The sequence below is a fragment of the Amia ocellicauda genome, chromosome 16 (genome assembly GCF_036373705.1).
Source record: "Amia ocellicauda isolate fAmiCal2 chromosome 16, fAmiCal2.hap1, whole genome shotgun sequence".
Taxonomy (NCBI): domain Eukaryota; kingdom Metazoa; phylum Chordata; class Actinopteri; order Amiiformes; family Amiidae; genus Amia; species Amia ocellicauda.
The window spans coordinates 19,212,624-19,239,852 of record NC_089865.1 but is presented as its reverse complement, the minus strand read 5'-3'; the positions used below and the strand labels follow the sequence as shown (position 1 = coordinate 19,239,852).

Sequence of the window (27,229 nt, the reverse complement as noted above, 5' to 3'; positions counted from 1 at the left end):
CTTCTCTTTCTTACCGGAATGAAAAGCATACCACATCCATCAACAATATTTGCCTAATGGGATCCTCAGATGCACTACAGTAGATATTAACCTTCAGCGCTTAGGAAGTCAACTACTGCTCACTGCTTTGTGCCAATTCAAAATATTTCTTTCAATAGATTCAAATATCCTCTATTGTACAAGACTATGGCCCAAGTCTTGCTTACTGCATCTCTGCAGGGAAATCATATTTTTATGGACCATCAAACAGTAAAAATGCACAGCTCCAAGGGGAAATTACACATAGGCATTCTGTCTCTTCCAGCTGCTGTTTAAACTGGAAAATAACGGAACATAAACATTTAAATAAAAAAACCTGTTCGGGGAGAAACAAGTATTTGTGGGGGGTAGGTAACCAACTGTCTGTTTCTCTGCCCTGGGAAACACACGCGTTCTTCTGACATGATGTAGGAACCATGACGCAATGCTCCCACGCTGACATCCTGAGAGAAAGTCCAGGGGGCCTTCAAAATCCCTCCAGAGACGAAAAATAGTGATAAATGAACAGGCTTTACCATTTATCTTCACTTAGGGAACATCTGCTGCAAAAAATGTATAAATAGCATATCAATTCCATGTAAAAGCAAATTTAATATAGTTTTACGATTCAAATTATTACATTTCCATTGATTTACCAAAGCAGGGGCTGGCCTGCTTAGGTGTTTTGTGTTCTGTGTGCTTGGTGTTGTTTTGTATCTGATAATCAAATAGAAAGAAGGAGAACAGCATGTGCTTATAAAACAGTTTGGGACTTTACAACCAATGCTACATATAGTCTAAGTCTCTTACGATGTGCAAGTGCAGTTATGCTGGCATACCTTTCTGCAAAATCCTTGACTCTGCGGTGAGTAAGGAGTTACAAAAAGGAACTGGTTACCTCATAAAATGAAAACACTTGCCGTGCAGCCACAGCTGGGAAGGCATGCAGTTGTTCATCCTAATTACTGTTTACCACTACCTGTTCAATCTAACTGTAAGACCTTTTAATCACAATGCAGCTGCGAGAAGCGAGGGGGTTGCACATTAGATGAGATAAAGGAGGAATGGCATGAAACTATTCAAGAACCGTGAAGAAATGGCCTGGCTGCAATTTCCCCACACAAAGAAAGCTGATATTAGCCTGCTCATAAGCTAAAGCAGCTGTTTATTTGTAATTTGTTTACGACACTGAGTTAAAGGAGTCCTGGGGAAAATGGTCCATCCTGCTCTTGAGTTGGCTAGATTTTTTTTGGCAGGAGCTGTGCTGAACTCCACGGGTGTTGATGTACAGCTCACCAGAACAAATCTGCTTGGTTGACTAGAGGGAGCCGTGTTCACGTATGCTTGGCATTCGGGGTGGGGGTGGGGGGGAATCTGGGAAGCTCTACATTGTTTAAAGAGCAAACTTCAGAGCTGTAATCGTCAGGCTGTCACCAATATTGTGGTTTGGCTCTGGAGGACATGTCTCTTAGATCACAATGTAGCAAAAACCATGTTCGACTGAGAACTCGACCTTGGTTTGAATTCAGAATGTCTTTCTAATTCTGAGAGGCAGTGCTGATCTTTATTTCTGCAGTTTTTCTTTTTGATGTGCCGAAAGAAACATTGATCTTTCCAGTATCAAAGTGACACAAAGTTTATAAATGACAGCAGGCATTAATGAAGGAAAATCTGGTCCGGGTGTAAAATCTACTGACAACAACCTTGTAGATGATTAAATCTATCTCGCCAAGAATATTGAATCAAAGTCTAGCTATGTCAGATTGACATACCCATGAGTGGCCATACAGTGCGAGTCATTTCAGTCACTGTACTCCCCTAGGGATTCACACTTCTTTCAGGAATCTTTTCATTTCTCTCCAGCCCAAAAAGAGAGGCCAGAGACTACAGTCAACATTCTTTGCTCTTTCGGGCTATTCAGTCATGATTCAGTCCAAGGCCTTTGAAACGATTCAGGGTAAACTTAGAAGGTAACTAGCTGAAGCAGAGAGAGTTTGTAATGTGGTCTACCAGCGTGGCTCAGAGCATACACTTGTGATTCTAGGGAATGTTGTGCCTACAGCTAAATAATAACACACTAATCCTGGAAATATCTATCAGCAGATGACATTCATAGCTGGCATGCATTCCCCTTTCCTCCCTATGCGATTTAAAATGTCTGGAGGGAAGTCAATTGTTGTTTTCCTGCATACAAACTGGGTTATATGAGATAATTAGATGTTTAGAAAATACTGATTAAAAACACGTTTTATTAATACTAACCTAATCCACTTTTGTGTTCATATTTGGGGACCAGGACTCAAAGAGCTGATTCACTGAAATGTCAGGGTGCCCAGAGTTGCATGGATGTGGATTGTGCTGTATCTGATTCCATAGGGGATATGGCACAAAAGGAGTGGGGATGTGTTTCCGGAGAGTTTTGAAGGTGTTATACTAATAACTTTAATGGTGGCTTTCCAATAACTCAGATACACACAGGGCAGAAATGCTTCAGAAATGTCAATTGTTTGTTGGCACAGTGGCACATGGTCACCTATGCCAGCTCCTTATTGCCCTATGACCTTATAAAACCCTATTATCCTCCTATTTATCAATGTTGATATGGTAAATGTGCTCTTATGGTGCCCATATCTGTGACAAGTAAACTATTACATTGCTTTCTGTTAAGCGCTACTAAACAGTAGGGAGTTGATATGAATGGCCATCAGAGACTACTTTTCACCCAAGGCAATCAAAAAATCAGCCTCCTCAATTCACAATCTCTTCGTATTATCTTAACAGAGCTGCTTTGATCAAATCAAATTGAGGGAAAGTTGCCCAGACTATACTGCTATTGTAATAAAAATGGCATTTATAGCAGATTTTGAGATCTCAGGTTAGTTGGACATCTGATTATATTGGAAGGTTAACGAATAAAAAATGTACCCCCCCCAGCAAGGAAAATTTTGCGAAGCCATGCTTGAGATTCCACAGCATCCATTTTTTTTTTCTTTATTACAGTGCTTTTGCATTCTATGGCCTCTGCTCCTAAGGGTTCTCTGTTCTTTCCTCAGTCAGAGATTTTAATATTGCTGTCCAACTAGCCAAGCAGAAATTACATTGGAGAAGATTAAAGGTTCAGCGAAGGATGAATGTGAGGGAGTTGAGGGGGGAAGAGCTTCAGTGTGCCAAAGTATTCAGTGCTGCACTTCATGAACAGGGTAAGAGTCCCCAGACTGACCTCGCAGACACAAAAAATGTTGTTGCTGTGGTAGCGCGATGATTGCACTTTTATAGACAGATGTAAGATTGTTTTTCATTAATGGGTAATGTGGGCTATATCCTTTAAGATCTTAAACTCTTAAACCCCAAGCTCTGGGCCATCTTGAAGTTAGAACAGTATGGACTAAGGAGTTTCGATTCAGGCAGAAGGTTAAGTCCCTGATTGTGACTAGGTTTCGCAAAGCTTGACTTGCTCAAGTGGACACATGAGTAGCAAATGACTAGACACTGCAGACTAAACAGGACAAGAGTGGGCTAAGAGTCCTGGTGAGTGTGAGGGGGAAAAGCTGAGAGGTCGCAGTCACACAACAATCCTGGACTTGCTGTTAATCCTTGAGAAGGTCATTTGACTTAGCTAAAAAACCGTCTTCTCCAGATTATAAACCCAGCCTCAGGCAAGCCCTCTCGACAAACAAAACATCGACTCCCAAGATATTGAATTAGGGTCGTGCTTACATTCTACAACTGCCCTGTCTCGCTGTTCCTGAGTGAAATTCCAATGCAATTAACTGGGTCATTCAGTGTCCTGAGAATGACTCAGTGGACCATTAGTGCTCTATTTTAAACTGTATGGCTGGCAGCAGGACGCTAAGGACACGTGGAATGAATGGACTCCTTGGAATGACTCCCATCAAGAATGTTATACAAAAACCTAAAACTGCTTGCAGTGAAAAACTAAAGAACATCAGCACAGGTATGTGATTGCCTAATGAAAGCATTTAAGAAAGTTAATGGCTATCCCAAATATATTACATTGTCTGTCTGCCAATTCTCATTCCGGAGAGTTTTTTTTCACTTTAAGATAGCCTGAGATCTTGAAGAGTCCTTTTAAAGCTGTAAATGTCTCTTGATGTGTTGGCTTAGCTAAAAATAAAAGTGCAAGAGGTACAATTATGAAGCCGCCAGACTCCAGGCAAAACCACAAACACTAATTAGTTGAGTGCTGCTTGGCTGGTGCTCGATTTTTTCTGTCGACACTTCCCTTAGATATTCGGAGGGGGTCAGACTTGCGTTCTTGGGGGGATAGAGCAATTTTAAGGTTTTTATATATATCCTTAAATAATCACCACCTTGCAACCCTGGAAATAATTTGGGTAATTGACAGCTATGACAGGCTGGTTGCCAGCTCAACTCAAAGAGCAAAGTGAGAACGATATTGAACTCACTGGACACCATAGCAGAAATACCTCACAGGGATCAAATAATACACTGGAAGAGGTTAAGGTTTCAAATAGGTTATCAAGTCATGTTGTGAAGTGAAAGGACTCCAGTGTGATGCTTCAAAACTATTATGTGTCCCATATTAACTTTCCAGAGAATGCGACAGCTATCTATCCTCGTTCACTTTATGAACCCAAGTTAAACAGCCACCTCTCTGAATGAGGGTCACCAGCACCTGCCCTTTGAGGGAACCCAATTTCACATTGTATTCCTGCTTTGATCAAATATTAGACTCACCGTTTCTGTTTTTGATTGGTGGGGGGGGGGTAAGGGACAAGAAGAGAATACCAATTAGACCTAAGAAAAGTGACAGCGTGAGCTTCCTTCAGCTGTGACTTTATACACTGCTGCCATTACTTAGGTTACTTTGCTCCTTAACTACATAGGGCTGTTGTCTAAGCACCCATTTTAAGTTATTATACAGATATGAAACACCAATTTGAGAAGCAGAGCAGAAGGTTATTGGTACTGGAGAATAGACTTTGCTAGTAGAGTAGTAAAGATAACTATCCCAGACAACCATGACATTTCCTTCTAACGAAGACATTAAAAACTATACAAATCTGCTGGGACAGATGCTGAAATTGTTTCCACTACTGCACCAATCTATAACAGCCTTCAGTATCCCCGCTTCAAAGCTCGGCGCAACAATGCAACACAACTCTGAAATTGCCCAGCCCTGGAGGCAACAGGAATGGGGGATTGTGGGTCATTTCAATATTCTGAGGACTCTTTATAGATTCCATTCGGCAAGGAGCAAAGTGAAGAACTATCTGTATAATAAAAGCACTGCCAATTCAAGTTGTGGAGGCTGCATCATTCTTGAGGTCATTTTAATTTGGCACCATTTGGCAGATAATGCTATTTCCGACACACATCAAGTCATAGATTTCCATGTTGCAAAGCTGGGGATTAGGAGATGTCATTTTCTCTGGAGACCTTCAACTAGCGAGTTCACTTTTTTTGTATTTTTTGGAATTATTCAATCCAAAAGATATAGACAATTAAAATGTAAATGCCTGCATGATGAATAAATGATGAATAAACATTTCCTGTACGATTGGAGCAGCTTAGAATCTGGTTTACAATTCTTCTGTTCACGGCTTCTGGGGGGTCTGTGTCTTTGCCCAATTGTCAACCCCCCAAAAAAAGAAAAGAAAAAGAAATATTTAATCCAATATTTTTTGTTTTCCAGGTGGAATATTATATAAAAACAAAGACAAAAAAATGTTAGTTGTAATTAGGAGAAGAAAATTGCAATTAATAATTGAGGACATTAATCAAAACAAAAATCTGTCAGCATAGTTGTAATGTAATGAACATCGTTCCGTTTTACTGAAGCAAAATTCACGTGATTAAGAACATCATTAAGACCCGGCTCAGCTATCTCAACGAGGAAAACTGAGCCCCACACCTCTCTGGCCCTACCATATAATTCCATCCTTGCTGAAATTAGTTAAGAAATTAAGGATTTGACAGGAAATCTGAGCAGTTCTGTAAAGAAGCCTGTTCCATCTCAGAATTCAAAGATTACAGGACCGGAGGAGATTTATTTTTACTATCAAAGAGATGACCAACTTCAGAACACATAAAGACCCCTTGTTTTCAACAGCCAGACTGGACACAGAATAATTCCCTCTAACCCTGACTGTATTAACTCTGCTTTGGGCAAGTGTGTGGAGAAAGCTTTCCTGTGCCATGCCATGCTAGTGCTTCCAGCATTAAAGGATTTTAAACTTCAGAAAAGCCTCTTAGAGCACAAAAACACACACAAAAAAACTCCACCTGCAGCCTGTTCAGCTACACTAACCAGAAGGAACGGCTTCCAGAAAGCGACTAAATATTTAATGGCACAAACTGAAGCTGGCCATTTCGATTCAGATGGTTTTTTTTTTTTAATACAAACAGTCCAACGATATAAATATTGCAAACAGGAAAATGGAAGGAAAAAAAAAAAAAATACAACAATGATCAACTGTGCCGCACAGTGCTATTTGCAGAAATAGATTAAACCGGTTCCATTGTGTTTCTTATTTATAGCGTTTCCTGCTATCATCTCCACGTTCAGCATGACTTCTGTTTTTGTTTCTGCTTAGCTTATTTGTCTTGTAATAGGAACTTTTTTTTCCATCTCCATGGATCATGCATACAATGAGAAAGCCTATATAATAAGTGAGAAGTGATAAAATTGGTACACATGATTAATTATGCCGTTCCTTTATGGGTCCATTTGCATACATGTGACCTTTTCTTGTTTAATTTGCAGTGGAAAAACCAATCCATTTCATGATGCCAATAAATCAACTGTTTTGTTGGATCTAAAATAATTTGAATTTTGACCCCTGCACTCTTCCACACATCAGCACAAAGACCTCTACAGAGGAGTGATCCTGCATCCAAACAGACACAATGATTAGCTGTCATGTGTATGAATGAATGGTTTTATCCCTTCCTTGCAAAAAAACAAAATTCAAGCTTTCCCCCCCCTCCGTTGCACAAAATTGATCGGTCAGACTAAATGCTTCAAGGCCCGGTTCCCCTGGGCTGAAGCATCACAATATCTTACCACAGGTTCCTCCCAAGAGCTAGACTGCTCACTGCCCGAGAATAATTAGTGCAGATATTATGGTGTAAAGGTTTCTTTGTGAATATTTAGCCTACCCCGACAACAGTGGAATGATTGCACTAAAATGCATAGAGTGTAAGACAGAGGGTATGCATCTAATCATAGTTTGCAGCCTTTCGTGTTGTAATGCAAACAGGAAGATAAGATCTTGTAATCACTGTGGTAACATTAAACTTCGTTCCACTCTGCCAAAAACAAGTGAGGAGTTGTTATTTTTTTGATAACCCATGCCATCCTGCCATAAATTCACATCAAAATTGCTCCTGGAAGTAAATCCAATAAACTAAGAGTGCATAACGAAAAACACATTCCTGACAGATTTTATTTATTTTCTGCAGAAACACACCAACCAATCACATATATTTGTCACCTGCTTTGATGCCAAACACCGAAAATTCTCCTATTATTCACTATATATTTTACAGTGCTTCACCATGGTTGATATAAAGTGGTCAGATTGCATTATATGCTTGGCTGAAGGCGCTGTTCTTGACCAGTGTCCAAAAAACACAGGGGAGGCCCCCATACCCACCCAGACATTAAAAAGCCTGACTTCCTTCATAGACCTGCCCTGTGTCAGCCAGGACTGCCCCCTGGACCACAGGGAATATCTGCTCATCCAATCACAGAAGCTCACACTGAATTATACAGCCTCAGTGGTAGAAACATGATGACTCTTGATCAAATAATTGAAAAATAAACAAGATCAATTTCCTATACATTTTGTGGAAATGGGCCAAAGGACAGTGCAGTATGAAAGACCAACGGAGCCATTTCAGTTTTTGCTGATGACAGAATCATTCCTACAGCATTAGAAAACACATCTATGCTGTGCCAATCAGTCACAGCTCTGAAGGGAGAGGATGGGCTAGAGATGGTATTGGGGGTGGGTGGGGGGTGGGATCCTCAATTTAGTGTGCAAAACTGACCATCTGCAGGGCAAGGCAAAAAAATATATATATATTGGAATTGGAAAATAAATTATTAGCATGACAGCACATTTACAGGGAAGAATGTGGGGTTCCAGTGCAGCTGTCCGTTGGTGAGCGGGGCTGAAGATTGAAAAAAACGTTTGTGTCTCCTTAGCAGAATCCACAACATAACAAAGAGAAATCAGCTCCTCCGATTAGCATCTTGCAGTGCTTGCCTCGATGCGTTCGTAGTCTGTTCACATGCAGGGCTCCGCTAGCCATCTCGCTGACAGGGCTGCTATTACTGGTATGACAAGCAGGCCCACAGCACAGGACCCGACAGATACTATTGGGTATGGAGTCAATGCCTTAAGCCTTAAGTCAATGTAACAGATCTCAGCAGTGGCTTTCATCTGAGAGCCTGAAGCATGCTGGGCTGGAGATAGGATGGGAGATGGCAGCGGGCAGATTGGATAGTAGACTGTAGTGGCTGACAGGACTGGCAGGAAGCCCAGCCTGCTATTGGAATGAGAGGAGACCTAGTTCTTCAGCACAGAAGGATGTTTCAGAAATATATGGCACTAGTCTAAAACCACATTCATGCAGCATGTTCCTGGAGGGAGAAGACACACTGTCAGGTTGAACGTGTATCTTTTACCCAGCCCCCTCTCACACAGCACAATACGTTGGCATGAGTGGAGGCTCAATGTCATTATACATGGTCCAAACTACATCATGTATCTTGCACTGTGCAGTCTTATAATAGTCCCGGTTTCAAAATAAAGGCAGCCTTTATAATCTGGTGATGTGGCTATGGTTACTTATCTGTAGCAACCTACACATTTCTCTGTACCCAACTGCTGCAATTAAGCTCAAACTCTATGGTATCCCATGCCTGTGTTTAAACATGTGGACCAAAACAGTCTTCTTACCCTACAGAGATAAAATGATGTTGCCTATAAACCACAGCTTTTGGCATCTTCTGTCATGCCAAAGAAAGGAGGCGTTGGAGCTTAAGTGGAAGTTATGGAATAGATCAACTGGTATTACACAGTTGATTTATAAACATGGCAGAAGAAGAAACAACTACTTCATCATCTCAGGAGAGTAGACCTACCTCACCCTGCTATTTGGAGGTCAATTGTTGGTAGGTCTGATGCTAAGAAATTAATGAAGATATGCCAGCTTATGTCAGTCATGGACTATGGTCTTTTAGTTTTTGAAAAATAAACATGTTCTTTTAATACTCAACACAATGCTTCTGACAACATAGCCGGCCACTCACTCCCAGCCTTTTCCAACAGTAGCTTTAGACTCCTGCCACACCGAGGTCTGTTTACCAGAGCCATGTTTCTGAAATGTACAGGAATGTTTATTCTTAAACGGGAAATGAGAGTACATCACCTCCTGGGTGCCCTTTAATTATTCCTCAGGCCCAACGGTGGTTTTGCACACAATTGAAGAGGGTGCCACCTCTTAAACATAACAGATCACCCCATTATCTCGACATTGTAATCACAGCGTGATATATTAAATGTTATTATTGCGCCCTGGGTTCCGTAAACATTGTTTTATGTTTGTCAGGCTTCAATGAATCTTTGTAAAACACACACAGAGACACACAATGCTGGCCTTTGATTTCAGTTTGGTTTGGCAGTAAATGCTTTTTTGTAAACCCTGCAGGAAAATGGCAGCAAAATCAAACACAGACAGTCAATATCAGCGCTGTAACAAAAACTCTTAAAGAGAGTGTCAATGCAATAATGCAGATTGAGCAGCTGGGTGCCTGGGGTCTAACTGCATAAGCATGGACTTGCTGCAAACAGAAGGTCTTCAAGAACAATACAAAGCCAAGGACCTCCTCAAGACAATCATAACAACACATTTATTTACTTATTTGTGTGCCAAAATGAAAGGAATACTACACTATTGTGATGTTTCCCAGTACTACTTGGGTAGTAAACTCAATAAGGCCAATACCTAGGTTTCGGTATCAAATCAAATAAAACACACTACATCCCGCTATTGTTGAGCTGGCATTGTTTAACTGTCAAAGGCTGAGTCAGCAGCTAAAAATACAGAGAAATAGAACGGACTCCTGTACAATGTGTTCAGTATATATTTACTGAAATTACAGGAGAGGGTGGAGGAGGGAGTGGGTAGGATGATCCTGGTTTTGAAGGAATCCAACTTGCATAAAAGAAACTGATGCTCTTAAATTCGATTTCACTTCCATTTCTCACTGTTGTCAGGAAATGAAGAATAAACACACACAATTCAACTATCCATAACAGGCAGAAGAGTCATTTCTGGTCATTGGGATGCTTTGGCGTTCTGATGCCTGTACTGTTTTCCTGCAATTCAAAGCATACGTGCACACTTTTGTCTGGTGTGTGTTTGTTTTGATCACTTTAGGAAGGTTCACTTAAGAGATGAAGTGCCCTTAAGAGACTCAGGATGAAGTGCCCCTGATGTTTTTGATTTAATCCAACTGCCTTTTTATCAGTTGAGGCTGAGAATCACAGTGGAGGACACAAGATACATAGGGCTGGTATCTAAACCATCTCTGCCCTCTGTGTACACTGTACTATACTGTACTGTACTGCAGCTCACGAAACTGAAGGAAGCAACCACATGTAGTGTTCTTAAAAATCAAATAGGCTACCTTCCTCAATATTTAATTGTGTACTCAAACACAGAACAACATGTGCTGCAAGAAGACTGCTTCTCCCACTCAGGCGGACAGTTCCTGGTCATTAGAGATATGGATGTGTTTGTGAAGAGATCTCATTACAAAGTACAGCACTGACACCCTTGACCCCCTCAAGGCTCAACAAGAGCCCGAGACACACCATTCACACACCATTGTAGGCCCTGTAGGAGAAAAAAAAGCCACACAAAATATTAAGTACCTCTGAATATACAGTTGAACTAACTTTTTTTTTTTTTTTTTTTTTTTTTTTTTTACAAGAACAGAAATGAAAACTAACTACAACTGTGGTGTTTCTGGAAACTTTTTTTCTGAAACAGACTTGTAATATACGTTATAAACATCCTAAATTAATCTGAGGAAAAAGTGCTGTATAAAATCTCATAAAGCCGATGATTGGAGGTGTGATTTTGGTCAGAATCAGGGCAGGCTAGAGTGCAAATCTGCTTTCTGCACGGTTCAATTAACGATTACATTGTGAATCCAGTCTTGTGGGACAGACCTCCTTTGTGAAGCTTGAATAAGGGGTTTAAAACCATGAGTCTGAGTATGACCAACATTAGGTCATACCTTGACAAACTGAATCTTTCCCTAATGAATTCGCCCCCACCTCCTTAACCCACAGATACACACTTTGCTTGCACAAACTCTCCGTGACCCTTGGATGCACAACCTTGAATTATTTATAACTCTCACAAACTCCATTCTCTTTAACTACAAGCAAATAGCTGCTTATCTATGTATCTAAGTTGTCCACTAAACTCTCCCAAACAGCATGTTCCAGTTTGTACCACTCCTATTATGGTTAAAGAGAGCTTCAAAGAACAAGGACTGTTTGTAATGTTTGAAATGCTCTCTCCCAGGTTCCTGTGTCATTCACTCACCAATATCAGCTGACGACTTAATTAAAAAATATTTTGGATACAATCTCTACTGTGTTGTTCCTTTACTGATCTTGATTCTGGTCTCGTTGCAGATGTCATTCCAGCATGCGATTTGAGGGCAATAAAAAATAAAGCAAGCTGTCACAGTTCTCCTGTAATTCTTTCAGTCTGTCCTTCAATAAATAGGTAAGTCACGCTCAGATGCAGACTGAAAGACAGAATTACAGATTAGTGGAACCATCCACTGAAAATCAATACAGACACCTACTAAATGACCTTCAAAGCTGTTTTGTTCCTTCACCAACTTTGTATTTTGGTAACAAATCTAAAAAGTAATTTAAGTAGCTACAAAAAATTGCAATTACTTTCAATCTGTAGCAATGATGCTCAAAAACCTCTGCACAGAAGATGTATAATGGATTTTCCATCACAGTGCAACATGGACCATGTATTAAAACCAGAACATACATCTTTAACAAACTTGTGACTTTTAAACTCTGCCAAATGTCTTGAGAAGTGCCACGTTAACCCCACTACCTGTCAACTCTATTATACTGTAAGCTACAGGGAAGCTGGAGGAAACCTTAACTGTTTTGAATCACTACAGATTTCAAACTCAAGAGAGAAGCTATTCTGACCGCTTGTCATCAACTCTAATTTCCAGCTCTTTCATTATGTCTCACTTTGACCCACCTTCTGTTTTCAGGCTCGAGGACATTTAAGTGCCGTCATTAGCTTGCTGTCTAAAACACTCGGCGGCGAGACTGTTCATGGAGTTCATGGTACTGCGGTCTACCCACATAGATCCACTCCAGATCAGTCTGCAATTCTTCAGATTGGGTGCTGAGCAAACTGGCATGGGGAAGACCTGTCTCCACAGAGCAGAACAAACCAATCACAGTAGCCTGGCTGCGCTGTGGAAACATCTACATGAAATCATTCAGAAATCCATAGAAGACAAGCTGAAGGAATGAGTAGTCTCCTAGATATTGTGTTTCTCTTGAGCCCTGTGTGGACTGTATCACAGGAACTGAGTTCAATAAGATGAACAATGACTAATAACAGGAGTTCTTCTTAGCCCTCAATGTACGGCAGAGGAATGTCACTGAATTACTATTTAGTATCTTCATACGGTTTGGTCATCAACCAACCAATTAAATTCATATTTAGCTTGCTGGGAAGTTGTTGTTTTTTTAAGTGAAGAACCATATTCCCATTTATGTAATTCAATTACATATTATACATAAATGTAGATAAGATGGGGCTTTGGAAATGATGTGTATGGAAACCACACTTCTACATCATATGAATGTTCTACAATTTCCCCCAAAGTCCACATTGACATAGTAAGACTGAAAGGACGATGCCTCAGTTCAGAGTTATTCTTTGAAGAAAAGCCTTGGCGTTACGAAAGTGATTTCTGAGAGTGTAATGGATCTCCTGCCCTTTGGTGTATCTCATCAGAACAAAGGCAAGACAAATGTACTCTGTGAAAGAAAGAGGTGACGTACAGCCATTAGTATTCCAGACCATCATCCATGTCAAACAGCTTCTGACTTCACCCATGTGCTGTGCCTGATCTGAAATGCAGCTGCAGGTGCTGAAGTGACAAGCTTGGTTAAGAGAATCCAAGTAAAGGATATACAGGTAACTAACTAGCATTCACCCTATAAAATAAGGCCACCAGTTGTCTCTGAAACTGTGCTTTTATGGGATGTTTAAGATGAGAGAATTATGGTCTCCTATTTGATGTAGTTTTTTGAATTCATAACAAAAGTACAGTACCTGCCATACAGAAAGGTATGAGGAATGGTGTCAGTCAGATGTTTATATCCTAAAAATGTATAACTTAGAGAGGGTGTTTTCCGAAGTCGAGGGAGTTTAAATTAATGCTTTTCAGAACCCATTCACCCATCTGTTTTTTTCATTTTTTGCTCTCTAATGTCAAGTAGACACGACATTCAATTACAACCACAAATAACAGGTTCCTCTTCTCTATCTGGCTCTTTTTTCCACAATTAAAAATGAAGCCCAAATCCAACAGGCGGCCTCTTAAGTCAATAAAAGAACCCCCCCCAGCCACTCAGAAGAGTTTGACAAACGTCTTGCCTTCAAGCCAGGAAGATCCACAACCCCTGCCAAACTGCCACAATTTGAAGAGCCTTGGCAGAGCTTGTGAACGAGAGAACTATACAAACTTAATAAAGCCTGACTGTCTTTTGCTGGAATAGCATGTTGAATATACTTTCTGAAACCACTTCCCAACCCCACTGGAGAAAACAATGCCTCACAGAGAAAGAAATCAAAATGTTCGGTGAGGATATCGAGTGTCAACCTCACAAATGGGATGCAACAGATTAATTCATACATCTGTTCTCAACCAGGAGACCTCTATCTTGAAGGATGGAGTAGGTTGGATCCTTAACAAGTGTCAATCAGAAGGTCAATTTGAAGACAGGGCTATTGGGTGGCAGAGGGAAGCAAAAGCAGCCAACAGAGAATGGATATCAGGCAGGAAAATGAGGACATTGATGAGAGTCTCATAAATATTAGGCTATTACCCACACTTGACAACCCTAGATTATTTTAATTAGAGATCTCTAATGGGGTGGGAGTCTTATGATTTAGGGTTGATTTGAAAATATCTTGATTAACTTCTTGAAGTTTGGTGGAAATACACAGGTATAAAACAAGATCACCGATCAACACAGGACATCTTTGAACCTTTGTAGATGAAGATGTGGTTATCTTATCCATACAGAATGAGCACAAGCTAAGCATTCAAGTTTTTTTTTTTTTTTTTTTTTTTAATAATGGCCCTGGAAAAGAAAAATGAGGGATTCTAAGAGAACAGTGCCTTGCGTTGATTGCAAGTCCAAACCCCGAGAGAAACACACCTTCCACTATTGCCATCTCATGCCTTTTTCACACACTTCTAGCAATTACAGTATTCCACTGCGTACTGCATTTTCTCTCTCCTCCGGTTACCCCTCAGAATAATTAACTGGCATCTGTCTTGTGTGAAGGAAAAGCAAGCGAGAGGTTTCTCAGATTCTGACTGAACTTCATCACCAACCGACATCAAGGAACGACAGAACCCGGGGGACGGAAAAACATTAATTACACCGGAAAACCTCATCGAGGGAAAATAAGGAAGCTTCCCTCTAGAGTTTTGTTTTCAAACACTTGACTATCAAATATTATGCCTAAGTGTTTATGTTGGTGCAACTCACTTGCTCACTCCAGATGTCTGCCATGGGGTTACGATATTATCATCAAATGTAGCCAAGCAGACAGAAAAACCTGTTTCTCTTATTAGAATTCTGACATTTATGAAATAGGCCACTCCAAAAATAACCTGGTGGCATCAAAAGAAACAAAAACCTTCCCAGGGAAAATGGGAAAGGTAATTAACTTTGGGCAGCTGACAAGCCACTGATCCAGGTATTTCAGGCGTGGTGTTAATAACACGCAGTCTTATGATCATCGTGTGTTTCCCATGCTGTGTGCAGCCTCGCATAGTAATACGTTACTACATGTTAGTAATCTCTTAATGTATTATTTCACTTTGATGGTTGACTACAACCTGCACACACATGCAGCCCACAATGCATTGTGAGAGCGAACTGCTGAGGAGGAGACATCAACCATCAGCCAGGACCGGTTTCCATTTCCTTATGGAGTAAACATTATGGCCTTGGTATTTTCACACCTATCTAAAAAAAAAAAAAAAAAAACGGGGGATGTGTCCACTCAGAGTCGTCTCAAGTTCTCCGTTTACCATGTAATTGAATTGAGGTGAAGTAACAATCTCTCAGTAACACTTACAAAAAAAAAAAAAACATTTAAAGCTGAATGGGTGGTATCACACAACTGTATTTAATTTAATGTTAAAAATGGATTACCAAGTGTAAAAATGTTTAAGCTGTATATTTGCATAACCTGCAATTCCTGCAAAACGGAGGCCAAGGAAAATATTTGTGTTCCACATTAAGAGCAGCAACACAGAGAGAGAGAGAGAGAGAGAGAGAGAGAGAGAGAGAGAGAGAGAGAGAGAGAGAGAGAGAGAGAGAGCTGTGCTGTGCTTTAATACATTCTTAAGAACCATTCATTTTATTGTGTTGGATATTTTTTTCACTGCAGGAGGGCTCTCGCCAGGCAAACGTGTGTGTTTGTGCAGCAATTTACTTATTTGCTCAACCAGACTGTTTGAAGTGAACGGATGAAAGCCGTGCCACACAAGGACAATTCTTTGGAAATGCAGAGGGCTGGGGTTCAGACAACATGCATGTGTTTTGTGATGTATTCTTTCTTAAAGCAGGTTTGAATATACTTTGAAAAAATTGCTTGAGCTGAGCCTTACCTATACTCTAAAGGCTGAATGCATCTCTACTGGTTATTCAACTGATCTGATTCTCCATTAGGGCTTCTTTGTAGATTGTCTGTGATGACTAACAATTTTGACCATATTTTGCATCCCAAATCTCAGGGAGGATGTATGATTGTGCAAAAAGAATCACTCAGCATGCATTCTCTTATGGACATTTTTCCTTGCGGTTTAGGTCTTCTGCTTGCTGTTGTCTCAGTATCAGCAATCCTCAGCCCATGAGTCACTGGCATTCTTCAGAAGCTTCTCTCTTGGGTATTGCAGTTGTCAATAGTGCTCATACTAAAGATACACTGATGCCATCTTTTAGGAATCTATAGCAAGACACTCAGTGGGTTGTTCCTGGCCTTTCCCTTTTTCTTGTTGATTGGACTTTCCCCAAACTGACCTTTGACTACTGTAAAAAGCCCTGGGCCTACATGCATGGAATACATTCATGGTTAATGCTTCCTGTCTCTGCCAAACCAAGCAGCCATTATTGAGCTTGTGGCTTGCACTGCTCTTCATTTTTTAAACTTGCTTTTGGACAGAACAGATTGAAGAGAATCTCAAGCGCGTGCTCTCCATCAATAAAAACAGAAAGTGGGCAAATAAACCGAGTGTTAAAACAGAGTTTGGGAAAAGGGCAAGGCCGTACAATTCAGCCCATCAACTCTTTGCCTCCAATCTCAACTATGCATCATTGTGTTCTTCATGGTTCTGTGACACAGGCTGAGCAAAGAATCTCTCATTCATGTCACGCATGGCCCGGGTCACATACACCTCCAGGGGGGACACTTAATGAATGTACATTCTGTGCCAAATGCTGTAATCCCCAGTGTGCCTATCTGAAATAAAACAGAGCATCTCAAAATACCCAAAATAACTTTTTGTTGGTATTGATGTTATGTAAACATTTTTTTTTCTCTATCTGAGAATGCACAGCTTGCGCACTTTGGCATCATCGGTCCTTCTGACGGCTGAGGTTTCAACACCGTCAGCCAGAAAGCTGTGGTTTATTTATTATCCCATTTGTAACTAATGTCATTTAAACGGTGCAAAAGCATAACAAGCTCACATGAAAACTGTGACTGAAGCACTGAGTGCTAATGCTGGGCATCTCAAAGGAACCTTGCCTTTCAGCTGTCTTATAGCTCAGGGGCGGTAGACCAGGGGCTAGAGTACCATGACAACCTGCAACTCGCTGGAGCAACCAACTACGATCTTTGGGCTGTCTGTTGTCAGTGCTCTCTTCCGACTACCAAACCAACTGGGCTTTCATCTGGAACACAACCGAGAACCAGCCTGGATGTCCAAAAGACAAGGCTCATGTTTTACCCAAGCAACAGCTGATATCTTTATCAAATATGGCAAATATGAATAACTGCATAGACATAATACTGTCGCATTTGCGCTAGCTAGATGGATTCACCAGTTCCCAAACATGAAATAATAGAGAGAATGAATTGGAGGTGCAAACAACAGTGTTTATTTACAGAAACAGTACTGTATTCCCTCTTACTCTAAGCTATTACTCCACCCTGGCAGGACAGACACATAATAGTCCCAGATCCCTACAATACATTGCAGAGCGCTTACAATATACCCCCTGCTGCCACCAAGGTGATTATTATAACAGGTCCATTTGCATTCACTACTTCTATGCTGCTAGGATTAGGCTTGGGGTTCAGGTTACGTACAGTAGGAAGTGGGGACTGCACACGCGACACAAATGGTGCACTCTTCACCACTCCTTGGTATGTGAAAATTGCCACTGCCTCAACACTGTTCCGGGTTTTGCAGTAGTCGACCTCTTTTGACACACTTCTCAGCTGACCATCACATTTCAGACCAACCCCCAGCAGTGCTTAGCTGCACTCGCTGGGGTTTCAGAGCAGAGAGTCTGATGCTGACTTGAGGATCCTGTGATCTGTGCAGGTCAGCCTGCTGCATTTCCCAGTCAACCCTTAAAAACAGACAGCATTTATAATATGTGCCCTTGGGACGGCTGTAGCATGTAGACGTCTGAAAAGCACCTTCAGCTCGTGGTCTCCAAAGCCATGCAGCACAAAGCACTCCTTAACCCTTTAACTGTCACAGAAGCAGATGTTCAAGGCCGACACAAGCTACAGTCTTCAGTGGCTGACACTTCACTGAGGAAAAAGGTGTGAAAATCATAATTTCCCCCATGCAAAGTGATGACATCTTACAGCAGCGACATCTGTGCTGTACGGCTGAGGGAAGCTTCGCAAAATCAATGGAGTGTCAAACGTTGTTGCTCATCAGCAACCACCATCACAGCAGAATTGGAATCGACCTCGACACCATGTTTGCTTTTCTCACTCATCCAAAGGGCTTACACTGTAATACCAGATGCAAATGTTTACACCAAAGCCATCAAAGCATTACTTACAGTGTCTACCAGAGCCACTGGTTATTGAAATGTAACTGAATTATGATTAAAACAGAGAGGATTCTTGCACATTATGGTTTTTCAAAAGTGGGTGGTATTGATCAATTCACAACAATCCACTTCCTGGACGATGTGCAAAATCATTCATTTATATCTAATCATTTTGCTCTGTTCAAATATCTTTTTAGGCATTACATTTATGGTTCTGGTATTTTATTTTTTTAAATCTCCAACTTTTTCTGATCAGATGTATTTTCTGTACAAATAAATACATATGTACACACATAGATAAGCATATGCATGTGTTATGTCAACACTGTTAAAACTGATCTTAATTTAATTTTACTCGTAACAGAAGCCTTCACTACAGCAAAGGTGTTTTTCATTGGAATGGGAGAAATGCATACTTTACTGATTAGTCTGAAATAATAAATATCATAATAGCAGAATTGTATCCTTAACTGGGACTAGAGTTTAAAAGTAGTCAAAATGGAGTGTTGACTGTATATACACCTCCCACAACCCACCTCCGGTCTATATGCAAATGAGCATGCCTGTACAGAGGACTAAAAGGGAAAATGGGCCATAAGTCAAGCATAAGATATCAGCTCTGAAACAGGACAGGATGTGACACAAACAGGAATAGGAAGCTGGGCCGATACAGCCTTGGCAAGCGCAGCATACAGACTGGATGCTCCACTGGGCCGGTGTGTGCGTCAGCATGGCCGGGGCAGCTCCCCTCCTCGCTGCAAAAATCTGTTCAATATCTATTATCTTGGGGATCCTTCACAAGTGCTGACTACCCAACAAAAACAAAATGAGTGCCCTGTACCTTTCTGAGGAGGTGAGTGCTTTTGGACTGCGTTCCCAAGATCCACAAGTGGTCAAATCATAAACTCCAAAGACCTCTCAGTCACAAGTAACAACAAACATTTGTTTAACTTTGTCATTTTTTTTGCATTTTTACTTTTAATGTGAAAGGAAAATAAGACTTGACATATTTAGTGATCGGATTTAGGCCTAGTTACTATTCCTGGTCTCCTCTGATCAGAATTCACCTCCAAATACAGTATTGCAAAATTCCAACTAACTAGGACTCTAATTATGATGCCACCCAGTCCCTTATCTCATTAATATACAATATAGGTCATACTCTTTCATACTAAATATAGACAGTGGCCTTTTTTCACAAGTATGGTGGCAACTTCTATAACAAACTTCACTCACTGTATAGGATTTACTCTGTAATATTTAATACTCTCTGATGTGTCCATACAAAAACAGGTAGGCCTATCGCATGTGGCATTGTTATAACTTCAGGAAAACATCTGCATTTCCCATCCAGGTCATTTCTTCCAAGTTCATTCATTGACCTTCTGAACTTCCTCTCCCAAAACACAGTAGAAGTAACGCGTTTGAAGAATCAGCTTCTGTCCGACACACCTTCTGAAAAGCGCTTTGAAGAGAAAAATGTGAATGTTTGGTGAGCAATAGTTTATTTTGAAATTCACAGACTTTATGATTTTGTGTTTGTATGTGGCTAAACTAAAAAGATGCAAAGCCCTGTCAGTTGTACATACATAGAACAAAATCTGTATGCTAACTTTCTGGTGCACAGCTGTAGTTAAAGTAAGACTGTGCAAATATTACTGGAATTCCTTTTCCACCCTGTTGTACATTTGACAAAGAAAGGTTCCAGTAGTAGAGGGGAAAAAACTTGAGGAAAAATATGAAGGCTATTTATTGTTTCTGGCAGGGATATGGTCAGTGTAATATCTTTCAGAACATGCAGTGAAGAAAAACAGACAAATATAGAGATTGCAGATATCTTCCCTAGACAACACTCTATGCTTTTTTGCCCCTTCTTCGATCAAAACAACTTTAGGGAAGGCGTGCAGCGTACCAGGCATATTACGATATGCTGCACAATACAACAGAAAATAGCAATCAGTCCCAAGAGGGGATACATTAGAACAAAGTCTGTTCTTATTTCAGTTTCCCTCACCACTTTGCAGTCTAAACCACAAAGAAGCTGATTAAGGTCAGTCTTGTAGCAAAACTCAATGCTGATTCATAAAACCTGATCTGCCCACCCCAGCCAGGTGCAGATAAAGACCATGTTCCTGTTCCATCTCTGATGAAGAACCACTGACCTTCTGTGCTTCAGGATGTGTTGTATATGACATCATTATAAAGGGAGTTTAGTCACCCTTAGGTTGTGAAAACAATAGCAAGATGGGTAAAATTATTCAATAAGCCGCCATGCTCCTGATTTGACTTGCTTCGCCCCGCCCCGCTACTTTGCTATGTCCACACAGACCAAGAGATATTTGTGCCTGATGGTTAGGCTGAGAAGATAAGGACTATACTAGAGCTTGTAATATCACGACCATGGAGACAAATGATTATGATTATCTAGTATGGCCATACAACTGTCATTGACCTCCTTTCATTTGATCTTGGAAGCTAAGCAGCACTCTGTTTATTATTGGATAGGGCCAGATGTTGTAAACCAATGCAAGAGAGATCAGAAGAAATACATATTTATAAATGACTTACATTTCTCTGATAACTCTCTGGTAACCGTCCATAGCATACATACTGGTCTACAGGCCCATGAATCCCCGACAAGGCTATCTAATCAGCAAAACACTCAGGCTACAGTTTTGTGGCTTTTAAAAATGCAATGCTGAACAGCTGTAGGCGGCCGCCACCCCTTAAAATACTCTTAAGAGTGTTTAGTCATTTCCCGCACTCAAGTGTGAAAGCAGCAAACCCAAATACACTCATCGCAAGCTTCCACTAGCACAGTTATACTAAAAATGGACTGGTAAAAACCTGCAACCAAAACATATTGACTGTTCCTGTTACTTCACACTGTATATTTAAAAACTAGATTAGTCACAGGTTTTGGTAAATCCTCTGCCTTTACTGACTGTTATCTGTTTCAGCTTCACTCATGTAAAGAGAACACTGAAGAAGGAAGGGAAGGGAAAGAAAAAAAAAAAACCACTTAGTTCCTCCTCTTCTTCAAAAGACCCAACACCTGAAACTGATTTTGTTTACCTTATGGACTGATTATTACCGAACAACGAGTTCCACTTTCCAGTCAGTCCACAGTACTGTACTGCACATAATTTCACGGCCCAACAACCAGCCTATCTTCAAAGCTTCACATTTTCTGTATGGCTAATTTCTTAGATCTCAGGATTGATTAGGAAGGAGCCATCTTGCTAATGTCAAGCCAGTCCTGCTACTTTTGCAGTTACTCTAGCACAGTGGCTCCCAACCCCGTCCCAGGGGGAACGCTGTCCTGCAGCTTTTTGATTCAGATGAAGTGACACCTTGATGGAACTAATAACAGGCTGAAATTGACTTTCACAATTGTTTAACTTACAGAAAGTTGGAGAATTCAGGTACCTCGTATAATTCTATATAACTTGAAATCTCCAGCCATTTTCAATGATTAATAAGCCCTGATTAGGCAAATTACTAGTTCATTTGAGTAATTGAGACCTCGGGTGGAACAAAAAGCATTACACTGGGTCCCCAGCACGGGTTGGCGCAGAAAGTGAGTCTCTTGGGTTGTGTAAGATCTAACCGGAGGAATTGAGAGTATGAGAAAAAAGATTTGCAGAGGCACTATCTAGCTGGCATACAGGAGACCTCTCGATATTTACTGTTGTCTTGATTAAAAAAACAGGGGGTATCCATCCCACAAAAACGTGCCGATTTATTTCATGTCTGCATAATACTTCAGTACATCTCATCTGTTCTAAAGACAGTACAGCATCATGGCAATACAGCACGACAGTATCCATGGCTAAACCTGAAAACAGCAGATAAGAGCAAACACTCCCAGATCTCAGTGAGTCACTAATCTAAAAATGCGTGTTCTGCATTCGGTTGAAGACTGCCAGAATTGTTAGTACATTTTTCCTGTTAGTTTCATTTTATTATCGTAAGGATATCTCTTGAGTGATACGCCCCATTTATAAAAGACATGTTCCTGTAAATGTCAATAGGTAATTAACAGGACTTTACTCTCCACTTTTGAAGGGTTAGTCAGTCTGCCCTCCAGTTGTGTGCTCCCGGCCACAGGCTCATTCTGTGTTATTCACAGCAGATGAAAGGAGAGCCGAAGAAGGTCTTGAGGCTTGAACAAGGGAGAATCTACCATGACCTCACCACCCCATCCCAAACATGCACTAAACAAATGAGAAATGATATTCTGAACAAAATGACTGTATTGTGTTTAGCTCTATTCAAGGATTCTCCTTTTGAATGTACTAGAAATTGCATTTACTTTTTGTCCTGCTATGTGATGTATTTGTAGTTATTTAAACAGTGGTATCAAACACAGGGTTGTATTTAAAAGTAGCAGTTTTTTTTTCTGTAACTTGTAACAAAGTGCTTCTTCTTACAATGTGATCATAGGTCACCCAAGATAAGAAAACGATGTGTTCTTCTTAATTATAACTTATAGGACTTTATATATACTTTCAAACAAATGGATAACAAATAGGCTGCTCAAACTGTTTGGGGCGTATCGTGTGTTTAAATATAAATATATAAAAGCTGCATGTACAGAAAGGCGAATAGCAAAGGGACCACCGGTTAATTGCGTGAAGTCTAGGCACCAGCCAATCGAGTACATTGGTCGGGTTCCCGCACACACTCGCAGTTCTGCGCTGCTCCACCAATGGGAGCGGTGGGATTCTGCAGATCTGCGCAGAACTGCATACATCTGCGCTACACAAACGCTTGCATTGTCAGCTCTGCGGAGTCGCGATATTCGCCAGGGACCCCCTAACGCAAGCCAGACCCCGCTCCCTGCACTCACACGGATGTGGCTTTCCGCACGCCTACCCCTTCCTCTCCTGGTGGTCGGGGGGGCGGGGGGGAATGGCAGGAATATTAAACCGTGTCAGGAGTGCCGGCGCCTGCTACCCGTTCATCTTGAACAAAGAGGCGGCGATGTGTCCGTGATCAGCCGGGGGTTCAGGGAGGATCAGTGCCGTGAAAAGCGCCTGCTCCTCCGGCCACTCTTACCGAGTTGCCCTGCTCGCTCTCTGCGTTACAAACAGCGCCTGTGCTGCTGGAGAAACACGGGAGTAGCTCCACACGTCCCCGCAGACCGGGGTCCACACGGGTCCGCAGTCCCTCTCCCCGGGGGGGGTGCGTGAATTTCACTGGTGACATCATGGGACGCGGTTTTTTCACGGCCGAGGTCGAGGTTGCGCAGATGTCCGCAGCTCTGCGCCGCTACACCAATGGGAGCGGCGGGAGGCTGCAGATCTGCGCAGAACTGCGGAAAGGTGCGCAGCGAGAACACGGCCGGAGCGAGTCGTGTGCGTTGTGGTGGCTCATACACGACAACCTGGTTTAGCGGTTAGAAGTGACAGAAATAACCCAACACACATCCCACCCGCCCTAGACAGAGTGGTCCTGATTCCACTTGATATGAATGAATCCCACGTTGCTTTGGCGTGGAAAACTGGCCGGGATTATTGCCCAGATTGAGGAGTAAATCAGAAACACATCCCGAGCAGCACCGGCGACACTCCCTGTCAAAGCAGTCCACTGACACTAACTGCCCATCATCTGGCAGGGCCGGGTATCAGCACTGGGCTAATTGATCAGACACAGCGCAATTGCAATTAACTGTAAGCGCACAACAGGCGCACTGTGCTGTGGGCAGTGATGTGCGGACAAAAGCAAGTTATGTTGTATTGCTGCATCTCATGTCTAACCACTTTCCAGATCCAACTTCTGCACCAGAGCAATCGCGGCACCTATGCACATTACACGGACGCACCGTCTGCACAGTGACAACCCTCCCAGTCCTGGAAGCGACCCCCCTCCTGCCCACCGCAGCCGCCCGCAGACAGATGCTTACCTTCGGACAACTCCAGCTCCAGCTCCGCCAGCTTTTCGCGCACCTCCGCCGGGAGAGTCATCGCTGCCGCCGGCGTGGGCTCCAGCATCATCAGGAGTAATCCGGTCGAGCTGCGCTCCGCCATGGCGGTCCGGTTCGGCCGGGTCGGAGCCGGTCCCAGACTGCTGATCAGATCGGATCCCCTCCCCTGTCGGTCCTCCGGCAGCGAGTGCTGGCTGGCGCGGCTTATTGCATACAGATGTCCCCGAAACTGCAGAGGCGAGCTGTGCGTTTCTGACTAGAGCAAAAACTGGGGGGGGGGGGGAGAGAGAGACCATCCGCCGGGGTCTGAGCGCTGACTGGCCGGGTTGCGACACGCCGGGGCTCTCGCTGGCTGTCGGCACGTCCTCGGCTTCCTGGCTGCTTGCAGAGACTGGGAAAAGTCTTTCAAGTCGAGCCACCTTCTTCCAGCTTCCCTTCACAGCGCCGCCATTGCAGCAGCAGCAGCAGCAGCCCTGGGAATGGTGGGCGTGCTCAACGGGCTGATCATCTGGACAAGCCAGGCATGCATGAGCTACCTGGAGGAAATAGATATTGCCCTGTAATAATAATCATAATCATGATGATACTAATGATTACAGGTGGACTAGTTTAAAAAGTAAGTGTACTGTAATGCTACTCAGAATTTACAGCATGCATTGTGCACCACAATCCATAAAGTCTTGCAGAATATTTACGCATCTTGGAGAGCAATAAAGTATCACCCAGCCTATATAAGTACAGCAGGTGTGTGTTTTATTTTCATTTCAATGGCCATTGCAGGGTTATCAAACACCTGGCATTTTTATAATGCAAGGGAAACTTCTGGATGTCACGGAGTAGTGTGACCATTTGGGAAATAAACAAAGGCATGTTTTAAACCTTGTTAAGATGGTATAAATGTCATTACAAGGGCACGGTTTCTGAATATGGCATGCCTGGCACTTATGGTTTCAAGCCCACATATGTTTGCTGATGTTGTGTTATTAAGTAGTGCATTGTGATTTATACATTTTTCTACAATATTGTGATATTGTGGGGGTTGGCATACACCTACAAGTCAAAGATGGGAATGTTCGTTCTCAAGTGGTTGGTGCATTGATACAGTTTTCTAAAATGCACCCAAAGTCGTCTCTCTTGGCAAAATACAAATATAAAATAGTATCAGGATATCTGTCAAAGTTGTCACATTCCCACCCTAGGAAGCTTGCACATTTTCAGACAAGCTTAGGCTGTTTCAGCTGAAGGCACCATAATAAAACGTATATTAATAGTTAGCTATTTGCTATAAAGCAGGGTCAAAGCTATCCTTAGCAATGGAAAAACGCACCCACTTGACATTCAGAGCACGTCTTGGCCAGCTCTCGTCACCCAGTGTGAACGGAAAGGGATCAACACCGGAATCATTGGATCATATGTGTTGACAACCTGATTGGGTCATCTTATATTGAGTAAGATTTGTTCTCCACGCCTATAAGTGCTGGGAATAGGTGTGTTGGCCCAAATGAATTCTTTATATCTGTGATGGGCGCCCTTGTCATGGTCCAAGGTGTTATATTTTAGGTGAATCTGGTTTTGTCTTTAATAGAGAGTTGCCAAAGTAGACGCAGCTATATTGGTTGGAATCATTGCCGAGGGAGACATGGAACTTCATTCATCGCTTTGGAAATCAATTTCGTAGTGGTTGTCTTGCTAATGAGTCTAGCATGAACTAATTACAAATTAATTGGCGACAGACAAATAAGCAAATAATAAAACTAGAACCAATACACCAACTGTAATAAAGCTGATTAGGATTAGGTTGATCATAGTAATACATACATTAATAACGGTAATACATCCACTATTATTATTATTATTATTATTATTATTATTATTATTATTATTATTATTATTATTATTTAAAAATACTGTTTTCCCAACATTATCTGATTAGGACAAAATAAAGACATTACCAACTATAGTCAATTAAACAACTACATACAATTGTCTGCGGTAAATTGTCCTGCAGTGCCCCCTAGCGGTCTACCAGCCAGGCACTTAAAATGTGAAAGTGTCTTGAATTGTGTGTCTGAATCATTGACACAACGAGACAACACACACTCTCCTCCGGCTGTTCTCGATGCCAGGCGTCCTCTTTCCCCCTTTTCTTGTTTTGGCGAGTTTCATGCTTGACGGGGGATACAGCAGGTTCCCCCTGGAAAAAGAGAGAGGGAGAAAGAGACACAGGCATAGAGGGAGTGATGAGATACGGAGGAGAGGGCGGAAGGAACACTGGCTGGAAACACAACTGGAGCATCGCTGGGAGGCTGTAATCAGTGTTAACAGCAACAAATGAACTAAATCCAACTCCTCTTCTCAAGGAATCATTTCTGATATGAATGTCAAGAGTATGTATTACTGTGTTCTGCTGTAAATAAATGCACTTTTCCCCCTGCATGGATGGATGAAGCAACACGTAATGTTGTCTATGGAAAGTATAACTACTATCAAGGAGTCTGAAACTGCATCACTCCATTGACTTGTGAATAATGACTCGAGTTCCCGCGGGGAAAACAAATCCGGTGATTTTTCCGCCGTCCAGGAAGTTGTGACCTGACACATCTTGAAAACTGAAGGAGCATACATTATTTATATTTGTGCATTAAAGTTTTAAAAGCTGCTTAAATGAATTGGTCTGGAAGAGTACTTATACTGTACAGCAACACTTACAACACGCATAAAAGCAGAATTTTGGGCTAGCCTGCACGTCTCTCTTGAAGGTCAGGTGACTGGGGATTGCCAGTCCACCCATTTCAACATCTGTTCTTTGTTTTTCTTCTAATGGAGATGTTGTTCAGCTGTGTGTTCAGGGTCATTCTCATGTTGAAAGCAAACCTTTGACCCACCAACCGTCTCCGTG

At 41.8% G+C, this 27,229-nt stretch overlaps 1 protein-coding gene across 2 annotated transcripts in view; it reads right to left on the bottom strand.

Moving 5' to 3' along the window:
• The window catches only part of dip2a (disco-interacting protein 2 homolog A), a 132,503-nt gene extending 107,896 nt beyond the window's left edge, over positions 1 to 24,607 (bottom strand). For both annotated transcript variants that reach the window (XM_066687319.1, XM_066687320.1), the window contains exon 1: positions 24,310 to 24,607. In XM_066687319.1, coding sequence (XP_066543416.1) covers positions 24,310 to 24,433 — 124 coding nt within the window. In that variant the 5' untranslated portion in view covers positions 24,434 to 24,607. The remainder of the gene's footprint in view (positions 1 to 24,309) is intronic.
• Between the last annotated feature and the right edge of the window lie 2,622 nt (positions 24,608 to 27,229).